The sequence below is a fragment of the Diabrotica undecimpunctata genome, chromosome 1 (genome assembly GCF_040954645.1).
Source record: "Diabrotica undecimpunctata isolate CICGRU chromosome 1, icDiaUnde3, whole genome shotgun sequence".
Taxonomy (NCBI): Eukaryota; Metazoa; Arthropoda; class Insecta; order Coleoptera; family Chrysomelidae; genus Diabrotica; species Diabrotica undecimpunctata.
This window is the reverse complement of record NC_092803.1, coordinates 148,244,735-148,260,885: the sequence shown is the minus strand read 5'-3', so window position 1 is coordinate 148,260,885 and position 16,151 is coordinate 148,244,735. Positions and strand designations below refer to the sequence as shown.

General features: G+C 31.8%; 1 protein-coding gene across 1 annotated transcript in view; it reads left to right on the top strand.

Moving 5' to 3' along the window:
* The window catches only part of LOC140440668 (uncharacterized), a 246,043-nt gene that overhangs the window by 192,902 nt on the left and 36,990 nt on the right, over window positions 1-16,151 (top strand). The window contains exons 3-4 of the mRNA XM_072531028.1: window positions 4,973-5,221; window positions 10,988-11,157. Of these exons, the coding sequence (XP_072387129.1) occupies window positions 4,973-5,221; window positions 10,988-11,157 (419 nt within the window). The remainder of the gene's footprint in view (window positions 1-4,972; window positions 5,222-10,987; window positions 11,158-16,151) is intronic.

Sequence of the window (16,151 nt, the reverse complement as noted above, 5' to 3'; positions counted from 1 at the left end):
ATTGACCAATTCGTTTGTTGGACGAATTGTCCCTTAATTCATATACCAAAGGAGATATTACCCTTACAACCGTACACGGAATGTATTTCTGGCAAAATTTTGCCGAAATAGCATCACCTTTACTTGATTTTACAAAGTTTCTCTTTAAAACTCTATCGCCAACAAAGAATCGCAAATCTAAAGTATTTGATTGGTTATAAATATTATATGGTACAACCATAGACATATCATCATCATCAACAAACCTAAAAGTTGATACTGATAATGGAACTATTTCACTACTGTAATCATTAGAATTGTGTTTAATGCTACTGGGTAAAGAAGAATTGGTAGTTGACCATCTGTGATCACTTAAAACAGGCGGATTCAACGTTTCATGATTAGTAGTTAATTTCGGGACTGATTTGTGAAAAAAAATGTGGCCAAGTTATTAGCAACACACCACCAAGATCAAAATAGCCAGCAAAAATAATATATATATAATCGAATAAATACCTTAGTTATCTTACTAAAATACTCAAAATAATTTCTAGTTATATGTAAATTATAACTATTCTAAACCAAATATTAATATATATGCAACAATTAATAGTACCTATAAGTATAATACTGTTGGCTGTAGGAATAAAAGTTTATATAATATACGATATAAGTATGTGTAGGTAAGTAAGTAAATAAAAGTTCTCAATAAAAATACAAAATTCAACCTAGAATGTAAGCTGTACTACTATAACCTATCACTGAGGTCTTAAAATATTAATAACTAATAAATCTAATAAATAAAACTAATAAATCAATACAGCAGTATAAGTATACCTGTTTAGTATTAATAAAAATTTAAAGATAGAATAAATCAGCAATAATGAGTAAAAAAAAGAAAAAGCAAAAATACAAAAACTCAAGTAAGAAAAAAAATCAGCTAAAAGCTACTGTCTTAAAACCAAAACTTGGAAAAGGCCCCACGTTGGGCGCCAATGTAGCAAAATACTGGGGTGTGTAGGAGGAGAGAGGTATAAGAAGAGTGGTCTATATATATGGGATAAAATAGATAACAATTAAGTAAAGAAGTATGAAAAAAAAATATTGAACGGAATGTGGCTAGGCTAGCAATGTAGGCAAGAGAATGACCACTAGAAACTCAAGGATGGATACGGCCAATTTGCATGCCTTTTAAAGACAGTAAATCAGGAAAATATGTATGATAGATAGAAAAAAAGATAAGAAAAATGAATAGATATAATGAAAATTAACAAAGAAAACAAATTGAGGGCGCCAGAAGAGGGATACTACTCTAAAAAGAGTAACGGTCACTCTTCCAGGTATCGTATACTGCTAATATTGATTAAAGTTGATGTAATAAACAAAAATGCTGTAAATGTAAAAAGGTAAGGAAATATTAATAAAAAAAATTATATGCAAAACAAATTCAAGTTTATTAAATATAACTTCTTAGATTCTGACAATCTCTAAGTTACCAAAAAGTATATGAAAATTTCACAATATAATATTTTAAAAAAAGAAATGTTGAAAACAACTATAATAAAAAGTTGAAAACTACACAGAATAACTCTGATATAGAGTGTACAACCTACATCTAGGTTAAAACAACCTTAAACAAAATAATGCTAACGTTGGAAGAACGTATAGCCAAGTAAATATATCAAACTTACCTACAATATGACCAACAATATTGTTAAACAACTCTAAATTCACATACAAACAAAATAATATATATATAAATGGGAACAAGCCAAGTTAAACAATTGAAACGGTCTATTATCCTGAAGGGATAATAACCGGAGTTAATAACACAAGATGAAATATAAAAAAAAATTAGTTAAGTAAACAAATAATGAAATAATTAAAGTTAATAATGAAATAAATGGTTAATACAAAAAAACAATGGAAGATAATCTCTGGGTAGAATTTGAGCTCAAACTTACCGATACCTTACACCAAGGGGAGTTATATTAATTAATATATATACATAAAAATATGTTATATAAAAAAAACCTATAACTGGTGAAACAAGATATATATAGTTCTGCAGCAAAACCCAACTGTCCTCCTAGGTGAAACAGTTGTCTGGAAGGATACTCCCGAATGGCTTCGGTGTCCCAGCGAAGTCCTCCTTGAGGTCCGAAATTAGCACGGAGCTGGTGCTAATTGGCTTAGTTCGATGATGACTGTCCTGCCCTACCTCTAGGTGCAGGCTGGAGAAAAAAAATGAGGGTGGAGTAGACAATACCCCGGCTTGTCCCAATGACCCTGATTCTAATAGAGTTGAAGTGGTACTCTCCCTCGGATGTTCTGAGGGAAATTTATAATTCCATGGTAGGTGGCAGATAGCTAATCAATTCCGTGCTAGAAATCTCACTTCACCTCCCGAGTTTGCGAAAACACCGTCAATTAAATCGTTATGGTATACTTAGAATATTTAACTTCTTGAAGTGAAGGAAATTCTATGCATTAATTGGATTTTCTTTCGCTAACTGCCACTTGTACCACTTCAAACTATAGATCAAAAGTCATTTTTAATTCACAGTTAATTAACCAAGAAGAGCCATTTTTCCACCTCCCATTAATCTCCTGTCATCTCTTTTGGTTCGCAATGGTACCAAATTAGAACAGAGTGACAACTTAAATTATTAACAATACACACTTAATGGGCAAATGAACACTTAAAGTTAGGCAACCCATACTACATCTCTGAAATTATTTTCATATAAATTGTTTATTATTTAAATACAAATTGTAATAAAAATAACGACTGTTACAACCGTCCAATCAAAAAGCTTAAATTGTGTTTATCATGATTTTGGAAAAGCCTAATTTCGGTTTCAGAGAAAACTAAATAGCTTACTTTAAAATTGGTTGTTTTCAATACATCATTTATACATATTTCAAAAGATTAAAATATGGTCATTTAATACTCGACTATACAAACAATGAAAAGATTATTAACTTGCAGGTAACATGTCTTCTAATTCTAAACAAAGGTTTTTTGATAATTTTGTTTGCAACGGAAACAGGTCGTTTGCCAAACAAATTTCTATTCTTATCTACACTAAATCTTATCTTAAATTAATATATACATTTTTGTTTATAATGATTTCTTAAAATTTTATTCCGATGGATATTTTATTTATTTTTCTTTGGTTGGGAAAGAAAAAGTATGACAATATATATATATATATATATATATATATATATATATATATATATATATATATATATATATATATATATATATATATATATATATGTATCTATACAAGTTTCATAAAAGCTTAGGCATATGTTATAACTATTCAGCAAAAAGTAGTAAAATGGGTACAGCATCCATTGTCTCTACCAGGGACAAAAACATTGTCATCTACTCAAAATTCTACCTCCACCACCACAGTTGAAATTTATTTCAATAATATCTTATTTTTAGTGTTATTATCGAGCCCTTTTTCCACTGGGCTTCTTCAAGGTATTAAAGACAATCAAAATGTTAACTTGTGCAAAGCAGGACCGTAAATCTGTCAGTCTCAGTGTGCGTTGCAATCCAAATTAGCTATTGTTTCATAGCGAGCGGGTCTCAAGATGGGCCCCGTCTCGAATTTTTTTCTGAGCTCGTCAAATTAAATAATTAAGGTTATTTATTACCTCAAAATCACAATAGGCACGACTGCGCGAGTGGAAACAATTGAGCATCTGTATAAATAAGTTGCGATACAAGGTGTGTGGTTAAACCTACGAGATAATTTTCCTAAATAATACTATTTACTTGGATACAACATACTAAAGTTTTTGAAAACCAATGAAACATTGAAATGTCATCGCTACTTCTTTAATGCCATCGCTTACACGGATATATGAGTCCGCCGGACGCAAAACTTTGTATTTATCGTATTAGTCAAACTGAGTTATTTGCAAAAAACTGGTAAATTTTGCAAAAAATCTTAGATTTAATAAATGGCTCTTTTTTGTAATAGATAAATGCTTTATTAGATAAAATAAAATGATTTTTTTCTTAGAGAAAGGTATTGTGTTTGCTAGGAAAGGAAGAAAAATTTGAAAATACCGAGTTTTGCAAGTGAACTATGTAAATATAGATTTATGCAGCTAAAATTTTCAAATACATGATAATAGTCATGATATTAGTAGTTCTTCGATTAGTCTGTTTTCCAAACCTAGTGTGTTACGAATAAGAAAGAAAGAATTTGGAAGTAAACTTTTAGTCAACAGTTTATTTTTATCCAAAGTACAATAGGGCTTACAAATTATGTGTATATATTTATATTAATTCCTAAACTTTAAGTTGCTCTGGGCCCTCATCATCGATATGATTATTCTCTGCAGTACTCTCGTTATTATTTGTCTGTACGCCAATATCTATTATTTTATAAAATGTGAGGTCCAGCTGGACTCCCCAATTTTCACCAAAATTTTTTGTAAGGAGAGAACATCTAATCTGTTGTAACTTAGGTTTAAATAAAAAAATATTTTTCCCTTTTCGTATTATAGACTTGCTGAACCCTATGTCAAAACGATAAAATATTTCCCCCCTTACCGTGACCATATGATCGTTGTGCATATCAAATATACATCTTTTCACTCATGTTTGCCATTTAAATAATTATTTTCCTTATTAACTTTCAGCTTAGTTTAAACAGATGAATAAGTCCCTACTCCAGTATCTATCTACTTAATATAAATTACACCACAAAGTTGATCTGTACATTTAAAGTTTACAATTGTCATTCTATGAAGTTTAGAGAAAGAATTGTTCTTAATATCTCCATAGCATATAATATAGTAATCAGCAGTTGTTACGTTTTCACCAAAGTATTTTCCCAAGACAAGAGTGGTACTCAAAAATATCGACAGAAGCATTTAGGTTCACTGTAGGTGTAAATATAAAAACATAAAAAGAATAAACTAAAAAGCAAAATAACAAACTAACTGTATATCTCTCTTGCAGATTCTCCCCTCGATCTCTCCATGTCCCTTCTTTCTCGAGCTTTAGCGAGTTCACCACCATCGGCTGAAGACGAACGGAAATCTGTGTCTGGAGACAGTTCTGCAGCTAGTTCACAGGGCGATCTACCAGAAACGGCAGTACCTACCCCTAGGGCGAGGCCACGGGAAAGGACACTTCTGCCTTGTGGTGTCTGTAGTAAAGCTTTCGATAGACCGTCTTTACTCAAAAGGCATATGAGGACGCACACAGGTAGGTTATATTCTTAAATATTTTTTGTGTAATACATAGAATCTACAAAACGCATATTAATATAGAGATTGCATCTTAGACTCACAATCAACGAAAAGCAAAGAACTGTATAAAAAAGTTAAAAGAGAAAGTCAAGTTAAAAGGGAAAAGTGCTGAAGTATCAGTAGAGAATTGTCGGAGTAGAATTTAAAACTGTATCACAGAAGCCGTAGAAGACCACAGGATAAAGAAAACCAATATTACCGCTCACACAAATACAAAACTGTGGTTCTGCAAAGAAATCAACGAAAAGCAGCCTAACGTACTAATAGAAACAAAGTAAATGCAAAAAATAAGGGCTGGCAAGAGAAAATATTGGACAAAGTTTGCAAGCGTTGTGGACCAAGATACATATGAAGCACAAAAGAAAGTGCGGAAAACGAAGATATTGTACAATTGAAAACATGAAAAATTATATACTTCAGCCATCTTTATTCCATGTATTTTCAGCTATTTTTATTTCATAAATAGTAAAGAAAAAACCTTAAAATAAAAGAAAAAAAAGGTATCTGATACGTATGAAATAGCGAATACGTCTGGTTTCACCTAATAGCTGATGTTCCATAATTTACTAATAATAAAACGTCGTCATTTTAAATTGTTGTGTGTAAAAGTAATATAAACATCTTTGACCTTGAAAACATGGACTAATTACGTAATTCAAATCTCCACCAACCTCGATAGGACACACCAATTTTTTTACCATTAACATCTGATCTTAATTTAGACTTAAAGAATACCTATGTACTTTTTTTATTAAGATAAATAATAATTACCATCCTCGCTTTGTTTTTCAACATGCAACACACGATTTAAGTTTTTTCAGGTTTATTAAAAACCGTTTAGCAACTTATGAAACTTAGATGAAAGCTGTAATTATTGATGAAAAATTAATTAATATGATACGTACACCAGGAAATCAAATACTTTAACCTGAGGTATATAAAAAGTGTGCTGCTAATTTGAAAATAAAAGTTTACGTATGTGGTATTAATATAAGTGAAGTAGTCACGAAAATGTTCGTTAAATTTGATCTTAGTTTATCTTGTTACAACGTAAACAGACATTGAATATCATGTTCTGCCATTAAGAGACTTTTTTTAATATTTTCTTTTATTTTTTACTGTAATACTAGCTTTAGCCAGCTTCAGTTTTTACACGTTTGAATGCATGAGCCCAATATTCAAAAATTATAAGGAAGTAATCGTATTCAGTATCCTTAAATAAATTAATCATTCAAAACTTTAAACCACGCGTGGGAAAACTTTTCTTATACAAGGGCTACAAATGTTATTACGATATTGGTGCCAGCTACAATAAATTCATCTAATAAAACACATTTTGTTAGAGAAAACTAATTTTTGCATTTTTGACTGTTATTGTTAATCTCATTTAAGGTTTGACAACTTATTAGTGTTTGCTTCCATTTTAGGCGTAAAAACGCGCAGTATCATATCAAACTGTTTATCGCTCTTATTTAAGGATTGAAAAAGTCTGCTCACACAAATATGTACCATAAAATATTGTAATTATCTGCTGAGCACACTTTTTTAATTCCTTTTGAAAAATCTCCACGTTAAGCGATATTTTTTTAAACTCAGGAAATCGATTTTAAAACACAGTTTGGACTTATATCAATACATCTTTTTATTTTAATGCTTTGCCTTCCAAAACTCTCCCCCACTTTTTTCCCCCACGGCTTTCTTGCAGTTAGGAAAATTGTTAAGTCTTTCACGAAGATGCTTGATAAATAGTTATAGTTTCATCTCAAATAACGTAACCTCTGAATACATCTCACATATCAATTTATTTTTCCTGCAAGCATTTGTTGAGCTGATTTAGTAAGCTGGTTTAATCAGTCAGGAAACCAAGTTCTAAAATCCACTGGTTATTGGAAAGCTCTTCAACTAGCTTTCTTTAATCTTAATAAAATTTCTATTCTTTGTTCTCAGCTTAAAAAACTTTTTAGAACGGCACGTCAACTGAACCATCTCACCTCACAGTAATAAACCACGTTATCATAGCCAGCTTCCAGATCTTCCAGAAACTTTTGGAACAGACGGTGTCCGAGCCCATTTTTTCTTATAAAAGTGACAGTAAATATGATCCTGATCATTATTTCTTTCCAAGATAAAACCTTAGCGCACAGCGCCTCCTAATGACCAAGACAATGAAATATTAAGGGCGCAGCTTACCCTGGGAATTTCTGTTTGGTAATGATTTTCCCTTACACCATGTTGGTTGTGACCCTCCATGTAGTAATACTCAATAGTAAAACTTATCAAAACTTTTCTTAGCTTAATTATAATAGCTCCAAGGCTTGTTCCAAATAACAAAATAATCGTCTCATGTAGCAGCACCTTTCAAGATGCACATTTTTATAAGCTCTACATAAACAATAAAGTTTTCGTCAATATCACGTACAAATAATAGAAATTATATCTATAGCGGTATCTGACATATCGTTACTTTCGTTCATTGCTAGAGAAAAGCAATCAAAAACTGTACTTTAACTTTGAGCTGTTCATACAAGTAAACGCCCAACTCTTTGGTGTAGTTTTTTTGTTCTCACGACATACCTCTTCGGCGATTGCTCAGACACGATATTTTGCACGTTCACTGTCAGTGAGTAGACGCCCACGTTTTGCTAGTATTTCTCCTACATTGAAGCTGGTACAAAAAAAACTTAGTTCATTGTTGCCTACCTTAACCTTGATTTTTGTTGTTTGGTGTCATCGAGAGAATCAAAATAAACATTGGCCGTTGAAGTATATGGGTTAACCGCATGATTATATACAACAAAGTGAGCTAGCAGAAGTAAGGAAGCGCTTAAGTGGTGACTGGGATAGGGGGCGCAACGTGTATGTGATGGATATTATGATCATCGGTGCAACATCGCGCGTAAGATTCGACTAACTCGCGTTCACAAGCACACTATCAAAGGAAAGGCTCTTACTTGGACAGACTCTAACCGTAGTGGCTTACGTGCCACATGCAGCCCACGAGCCACTATTAGCCGACCTCTGCTGCAAACCCATGTTAGGATAAAATTAACAATAATTTACTTATGTAATGTTAATATTAAATATCCATATAAATACAGAGCATTCCCTATCCTGCAATGCTGCAGCTGCAACTGTTGTATTATCTGCCTTATAGTTTCAACTTTTACATAGAATATTAAAGAGCTTCTTAACTACCTTGTAATATTAAGTGTATTTCATATTGTCACCGGAAAACTTTTAAGGTGATCTGTTACAACCTTTAAACACACACACACACACACACACACACATATATATATATATATATATATATATATATATATATAACGTAATATTTTGCCTACCAAATAGGGTATAATTATGGGGGTTTCGAAAACTGGGGACAGAAGTTACTGGGGCAAAGACAGGGCAAGCAAAATAAACGATCATGGCGAACAGCACTCAGGGTTTGTTTGGAGAGCTGGGTCGTGGATAAGTTAAATGGCAATGGGGTTGGATTGGGGCAACTACAAAAATAAAACAAAGGGGTACCGACATGAATCTCCTGGAACAAACGGACAGACAAAACAACAGGAAAGACCTCTAGCAATTTAAAATGGACGCCGCTTCGAAGTGCCAAATTATAACGTTAAATAAATAAAACATTTATTGTGTCTCGCCACAAACAGTTACAAATACAGATAATACATAAAGACTATATTAATAGTCACAAAAGTAAATATAAAAATAACAAAGAAATGTGTCCTGTTCGTTTACAAGTGGGAATTGCTACATAACTTACAAATGTTACTGGGCTATAAACTGTGGCAAATAAAAAATTATTACAAGTAAAGAATTATCTTTTAAAATAAAACTGTTCATAAAGATTACCCTTTTCTAAAAACAAAACAAGCTAATGTCACCAATATGTGAATCTAGCTGTCATATGTCAACATTGAATTTATAACAGAGAACAATTAAAATGACAGTATAGCACACCCTAAGATTTACAATTGTAATTATTAAAACCTTTATTTTTATTATTTAAATTATGAAAGCAATTATTATTTTAATGTTTTTTCTTTATTTGTTTATTTTTTTGAAAGTTTAAAACAAAAAAGTTACCTTGGGTGAACTAAATTTCTTTACTTAACATATTTTCTGAGATCGAAAACTGGATATATTAAAATTTCTAGAGGTAGTTCTGGGATGACGACCAGGGATAAGAAGATGAAGGTGGAAGCTAGCACTGGCTGGAACACAAACCTTGAAAACCGGTCTCCTTTAAAGACTGGAACATGTACAGCACAATGGCAATATGAGGTTATCTTCAAAAACCGTTGTAAAACTGCTCAATACTACACATTTAACTGCTACTGTCACTTTATACTATATTTCCATGACAAAAAAAGCAAACAAAAAGATTACGAATTTGAAAATAAATTCGGACTCCAATAAAACTAAACACGCCTTTAACAGCGGCCGGCCTTACCGAGAGTGAACAATTATATTTCCGGCAAAAACTTCTCAGCGATCTAAATGGATGTTTATTTGAAACGTAGAATATTTACCGGTTTCGATCAAAGAAAAATATCAAAGAATTTGCGTCCGTGATATAAACAAACTTTAAAATGGTTTATATTACCTTCGGAGATGTACAAAGAACGAAATACTATTTGGGTTTTAACTCGTACGATAGGAACAGAGAAACATGGAAAACATTCTTCGTTATTTTAATACATACATGAGGGGATTTCAATTTAATACATACACGAGGGGATTTTAAAATATATATCAAGGAAAATGCAAATGCTACACTATATACATATATACAATTTATTAGATCGTCTTTCGACGTTGTCCGATGCCCAATTTCCAATACTTTCGGTTGTTTCATTGCCCTTCTCTAAGTTCTTTGAAGCTCATTGATCTTCGTACTCCTTCCATCCATCTTTTTTTCATGGTGTTCCTCCTATAGGTGTTTATGCGAGTACCCGTAATTTTTTACATACTTGAATTTTATTGTTTCACACATTTTAATGAAATTTCCTCATTGCTTATACATATTTATATTTTTAATATTATCTATATTTTTATATTGTTTTAAAGATATTTTATTACGGCATTTTAAAGTAATTACTATTTTAATGGGATAAGCCACAATTGAAGGTTAAAATACGTTTATTGATGTTTCAATCTCCACTTCGGAAATTGTTCTCATTATTAATGTTTGTATTTTGAGAACGATTTCCGAAGTTGAGATTGAAACGTCAATAAACTTATTTTAACCTTTAATTTTGGCTTATTCTCATTAAAACAGTAATTAATATATTTTTATATTTATGACGTAAATTATTCATATCAATATAAACTTAAAAATTTGATATTTCGCGTTGATTAACAAACGGTCAGTTGATAATCAGGTTATTCGTAAGTTTTTAATGCAGCCAATAACTTTCACATGATATAATGATACCATTTGTTAACTCTATTTTTTCTGTTTAATTTGAAAAATTGCAAAAATTTTCTAGGATATGTGCCACGATATGTTCTACTTGGCAGAATAAGGAGAACGTAACTAGTCCCTCTATTTTTTACTTGTGCCTATTACTAGTTGTTTTATTTTTGCCCAAATTAAGAAATATTCACGATATATTGTGAACTTAACTTTCTTACATTTTTGTGTACTGAAAAACTGAACTGAAAAAATTTAATAATAATATTTTTATTTATTGTCTTGCAGGAGAAAAGCCTCACGTGTGCATGGTATGTGGAAAAGGATTTAGTACATCATCTTCCTTAAACACACATCGAAGGATACATAGCGGGGAGAAGCCACATCAATGTCCTGTATGTCTAAAACGATTCACAGCGTCATCGAACTTATACTACCACCGCATGACACATATAAAGGTAAGTTAAGATGTTTTATCGAATCATTATATTTACTTCTTATTTATGTTTTAGTATAATTTTCTGTTTGTTTCTGTTATTCGTTTTTTTTGTAGGATAGTGGTAGGACAGGATTGAAGCTGTGTTATCATATTCATCAACTGTAGTAACAGTTTTTTTCTATTTAAAACTGTTGAAATTGTTAAAAATAATAAACAAAATTTTAAAGCAAAATTACATACGAAAACCCTGAAATTATTATTTCCACCATCATAGAAAAAACGCACTACCTTCTGCTTAACTACATATACAGGAAATATATCAACAAAAATAGACAAACAATAAAAAAGAAAGGAGAAACACCAGTTTTCAAAACAAACAACAACTTATAAGAACAATAGCCAAAATAAAGTACTTATACAGTGATTTATACATATTTAATGTGGTGTGAAACTTACATCGGTCAAATTGGTAGAACTTAAAAAACGTATATCAGAACACAAAAGCGCTTTCAATAATAGAAAAACAGTTTGTACGTACGTACTTCACCTTCTAGACCATAATCATTCTTTAAATGACCAATTTAAAATTCTTCACATGCAAAATAAAGGCATTAAGCTATCGTTATAAAAATGTATGGAAATTAACAAATTAAAAAATACAGATATAATTCTAAATGACCAACTTTGATAAACAGTTCTCCCCTCCCCAATTTGGAGGTAAACGCGTACCACAAATAAATCACTTGAGAAAGGCACTCTGCCGAAATAGCTGTAGTGATAATTAATTTTAAAAAAATTAGTGTGTTTCTTAATTTTTACCAATAGCTACAGATTTCATTTAATTTGTACGTCACACCCTGTTTGCCGTTACTTTAGACGGTAATCCTTTATCAGATTATAAACACATACACATTTAGTTCGTGAGCTTCTTCTTTGGCAGTCGCCCCCGTTTCTTTTTGAAATTTAAAATGTACATGTCAATCAGTCTCCTTTAAGACCCATCAGAGGTTACGCCTTGGATTCTATCTACCGATGCCACTATTAAATTCATATTGTAATTAGCGTAAAATATATTTAATTGATTCGTTTGAATCTGAATATTAAGATGAAGATGCTATCTTTGATTGAGTCTTGGACGTAGCTTGTTAATATTGGTAGGAAGATCTAGTGGTTTTCCTCTCTTTCTATATTTTTTTGCTGCCATGTAATTATTATTCTTAATATTTTATTATTATTTAGTATTACTTTAAACAAGCTCGTCTTAGTTATTATTCTTTAAGTAATTCTGATTCGTAATAGTGTATTATCATTTAGTATTACTTTAAACAAACTAGTCTTGGTTTTGAAAAATCAATAAACTTTGTAAATCGATGATTGTCAAACTAATTGTACAAAAAATTATAAATAAATACTAAAATTATTTTATTCAATTTTAAAAATATTTAAAATTTAAAAATACAGTATGAAGCTTTGCGCTAGTCTACAGTACCGCCTACTGTACCACTTTTTTCATTTAAAACATTTTTTTAACTTCCTTTTTATTATTTGAATATTGAAAAAGAATTAACACCTCGGTATGTTTATACTTCAATGGCAGATACAAATAGGGACCAGTCCTAAGTGTTTTATTGTCGTGTTCTTAAAGCTTTCGCTGCCATAAGTGCATAATTTCTTCATCTAGTACTCAGAGTTAAAAGGTAATTACAGCATTCTCTGAACATTTTTCAGCAGAGTATTTCTCGTCGCTGCGTCTCAGACGATACAAATGACATCATTAACTAAATATCTTTCACGGTACTCGTAGTACTGCGACCCATCATATTCCGACCACGTAAATAATTGAAACGATATTATTTTGATCCAAGTACCAATAATTCTTTACTGATATGAGGAATGGTAAAAATGCCGAGTAACTTTATCGATATCAATATTATTAAAGAATTTCGAAAAGTTGTAGTGGTTAGGAATTATTCCAGTATGTAAAGACATGCAATTTATTGCTATTTAATATCTACTCGGTTTAATATCTATGATTCTCAGGTTAAAGCAAAAATATTTTTTATTAACAGTTTCTGCCTTTCTCTAAAGAGTAATTCTGTGATGTCTTTAATATATTGATTTACCACAACTGTAAACCATTTATTTCTATATCTGATCGATACTGTTTTCCACTCAAAAAGTTCATCATATTTAGAAATGGACAAAAGTCAATAGGAGCCATGTGTGGCATATAATTAGGATACCGTTTGTATTTCAAATGCTTCAGTTCTTCGCTACCAATGCTTTTGTACAATTCTCATTCTTTTACCTGAATAAAAAGGAGTTTTCAAACGAAATTATAATGCTTATAAAAAATGAACTCATACTACTATCAACAAAACACATAGAAATTACTTTTTTATGGGTGCCATCACACGCGGGAATCAAGGGAAACGAAGCAGTGGACCAACTTGCGAATGAAGCTGCACTAGATGAAAGCATCCCTGTATCACACATGCTAACAAGAAACGACCATAAAACCTCCATTAAAAAACATTTTACCAACTTATGGAAGAGTAACTGGAATTCCACATCCAACAAATTAAAAGGTGTTATAGAAACTGTCGGCACTACCTTACCACTCCCACTCAGACGTTGTGAACAAGTGATAATAACTCGACCACAATTAGGACATACTATACCAACCCATATTTACTTAATAAACAAAGAAGCCATTCCTTTCTGCCACAACTGCAAGATCCAAATCACTGTGAAACATATTCTGTTAGAATGCAAAACATACACCCAAGAAAGAAGAAAAAATAACCTCTCTACCAACATGAAGGATCTACTAAGCTGCCAGTTCAACCAAGTGCTGAAATATTTGAAAGGCATTAATTTCACAGTGTTTAATAGAATATATTTAACTTATATATACATTGTAAGAAATTGAATACTTGTAATTTGTGTTTGTAGCCCCTGCTAATAACTCTTAGTAGTTGATGCAGGGTCATTTTTTTTACAAATCTTCCTTTTATAGATTTTTTATTTACCTATTTAGACAATGTGTGTATTTTTATTTTAACCCTTGGGAGGCAGTAAATTATATGAATAGCTTTTGGATTCGAAAAAGATTAACCGTTGCAAAATGTATATTTATTCCGTGCAAAGGTATTGATTTTGATATATTGCTTATACCTGATTTTAATTTCGGCTAATAGCTTCGGCTCCATGCGTTATAATTGGCAATACATACTGCTCAAAAGTTTTTTTTATTTAATATCAGTTCCATCAACTACTAAGGGTTATTAGAGACTGTTACATTAAGATATAATATAAGTGTAAAGTATAAATCATCGGCTTACTGCCAAAATCAGCCAACTTAACTTTTCAACCTCTTGAGAAATCTACGTTTTAAACTTTAATTCGAAACGAAAAATCGTCTGAAGTTAAACATGATATAATAACTAAAAAATATTCAAGTAAATAACATTGCAAACACAAACCTCTGCAAAAAAATTGTTAAAATGAAGTGTAAATTAAAAAAAAAGTATGAAAAATAATTTTTGCGGCACTTGTCTGGTTTTGGCTGTACAAAATGAATAATCTTTCAGGTCTCAGATTAACAGGGCCACATTTACCAAAAATATTGATTTGTTTATAGTCAGAATTATGATCGTACCTTTACAACATACGCCTGGTTTGAATGTTAAAGATTTCAGCATTTTATTTTTATTCAGGTAATTTTTCTGCATTGTTTTTGTTTTTTGGTCTATTTTTCATTATTATTTTTGACAGCGCCTCTAGATCAGAAAAGTTCTTATACTTAAGTTTTTCTACAATATAAAGTTTCATACTAGATACGTCTTTGCCGTGCGGAAAATATTAGTCAAGCATGGTGTAAACTTGAACAACATACTTTTGCGCCTTTTCTATCTTCCGCTCTCGAAAGACTTCTGTTCTATCACAGATAAATTAGGAATTGTTTATACTAAATACATAAGCAAGGCAGGTCAGTTACAGCTGTGGATAGTTTATCGATATATCTAAATTAGTATACCGATTTCCAGGCTTTCTCTTTTCCATTAAGTTCAATCCATGAAGAGCAGTATAAGTTTATACCCTCATACACCGTTAAGTTTTAGGTGCAAATCTTACAGCTAAATAAGCCCGCCTTATATCATTACACGAGATGTGCAATACGCAATTTATTGAACTGCTCCCTATATTAATAAAAAGTTCACCAACGCTAGCATAAAATTAATCTATATTCTTCTTCATGTGCCTTGTCCGTTCCGAACGTTGGCAATCAACATGGCTATTCTGACTTTGTTTACGGCAGATCTGAATAGTTCAGCAGATGACAATCCGAACCATTGCCGCAAGTTTTGGAGCCACGAGTGTCTTCTCCTCCCTGGACCCCTTCTGCTGTCTATTTTCCCTTGAATGATCAGTTGTAGTACTCTATATTTATTATGTTTCATAACGTGACCCAAGTATTTCAACTTTCTTTTCTTTATACTTATTCCTACTCTCTCTCTCTCTTTACCTATCCGGCGTAGTACCTTTTCGTTGGTCACGTGCTCAGTCCAGGATATACGTAATATACGTCGGTAAGCCCACATTTCGAAGGCCTCTACTTTTTTCATCAATGTTGCGGTCATTGTCCACGCCTCCATTCCATATAACAAAACCGGGAATACATAACATTTCAGAAGTCGAATTTTGAGAGGTAGGGTGAGGCTTTTAGAGGTGAAAATTTGCTTCATGCTAGTGAACGATGCTCTTGCCTTTTCTACTCTTATACGTATTTCCTTCGCTTGATTCCAATTTGAGTTAACTGTTGTTCCCAAGTAGATGTACGAATCCACGTGTTCAATTCTTTCATTGTCTAATATCAGTTGCTGTGGTGGTTGTTGGGTTTTGCTTACTAACATCCATTTGGTTTTTGTGATATTTAGTCTGAGTCCGTATTGTGCACTTATTTTTTGTATCTTACTTATTAGGCAACTCAGTTCCTCCATGCTACTTGCT